The 822-nt window shown below is 50.1% G+C and overlaps 1 protein-coding gene across 1 annotated transcript in view; it reads right to left on the bottom strand.

Moving 5' to 3' along the window:
- The window catches only part of RPTN (repetin), a 3,893-nt gene that overhangs the window by 963 nt on the left and 2,108 nt on the right, over nucleotides 1–822 (bottom strand). The window contains exon 5 of the mRNA XM_006900136.1: nucleotides 91–822. Coding sequence (XP_006900198.1) covers nucleotides 91–822 — 732 coding nt within the window. The remainder of the gene's footprint in view (nucleotides 1–90) is intronic.

Below are 822 nucleotides of genomic sequence, written 5' to 3'. Positions count from 1 at the left end.
GTTTGCCTGTCTCGTCTCTGATGGCTTTGCTCATCTTCATGAGTCTGCCTGTTCTGTCTCTGATGGTTCTGCTCATATTCACGGGTTTGCCTGTCCTGTGCCTCACATGGACTTTCCTGACCACCATGGCTCTGACCACCGTGCCTCTGTTTGGTCTGGTGGCCTGTCCTCTCACTGTGGCCCTGTGGGGTCTGGGCCTGCCTGCTGCCTGGCTCACCACTACATGATAACCAGTCTCTTCCTTTGTGGCAGAGGGATCTTTCTTGATGGATTTGTGCTAGGAATTTGTGTTGGTGCTGGGTGTCTTCCTCCCATGCCTGGTGACTGTTCTGGAATCCCTGCCTCTGGTTTCGGTTCACTTCCTGTCCTTGAGACTGTTGACTTAATCTCCCTGACCTTCCTGATTGCTCAACATATGAGTCTCTTATTCCCTCTCTCCCTTGAAAGTACCTATTTTGCCCTTGTATTTCAGTTTCCCCAGTTTCTGTCTGGTCATATCGATAGCTCTGGTCTTGTCTGCCTGTTTGATCATAGCGATAACTCTGGCCTTGTCTGCCTGTCTGTCCAAAGTGAGAACTCTGGCCTTGATGATCTGTCTGACCATAGTAAGAACTCTGGCCTTGTCTGCCTGTCTGACCATACCGAGAACTCAGACCTTGTCTATCTGTCTGACCATAATGATAACTCTGGTCTTGTCTGTCTGCCTGTCCATAGCAGGAACTCTGGCCTTGTCTGTCTCTCTGTCCATAGTGAAGACTCTGGCCTTGTCTGTCTGTCTGTCCATAGTGAAGACTCTGGCCTTGTCTGTCTGTCTGTCCATAG

Source organism: Elephantulus edwardii, unplaced genomic scaffold, assembly GCF_000299155.1.
Source record: "Elephantulus edwardii isolate Elephantulus edwardi_28Jun2011 unplaced genomic scaffold, EleEdw1.0 scaffold00273, whole genome shotgun sequence".
Lineage (NCBI taxonomy): Eukaryota > Metazoa > Chordata > Mammalia > Macroscelidea > Macroscelididae > Elephantulus > Elephantulus edwardii.
Note: the sequence above shows the minus strand (reverse complement) of the source record. Positions and strands in the feature narration are given on the sequence as shown.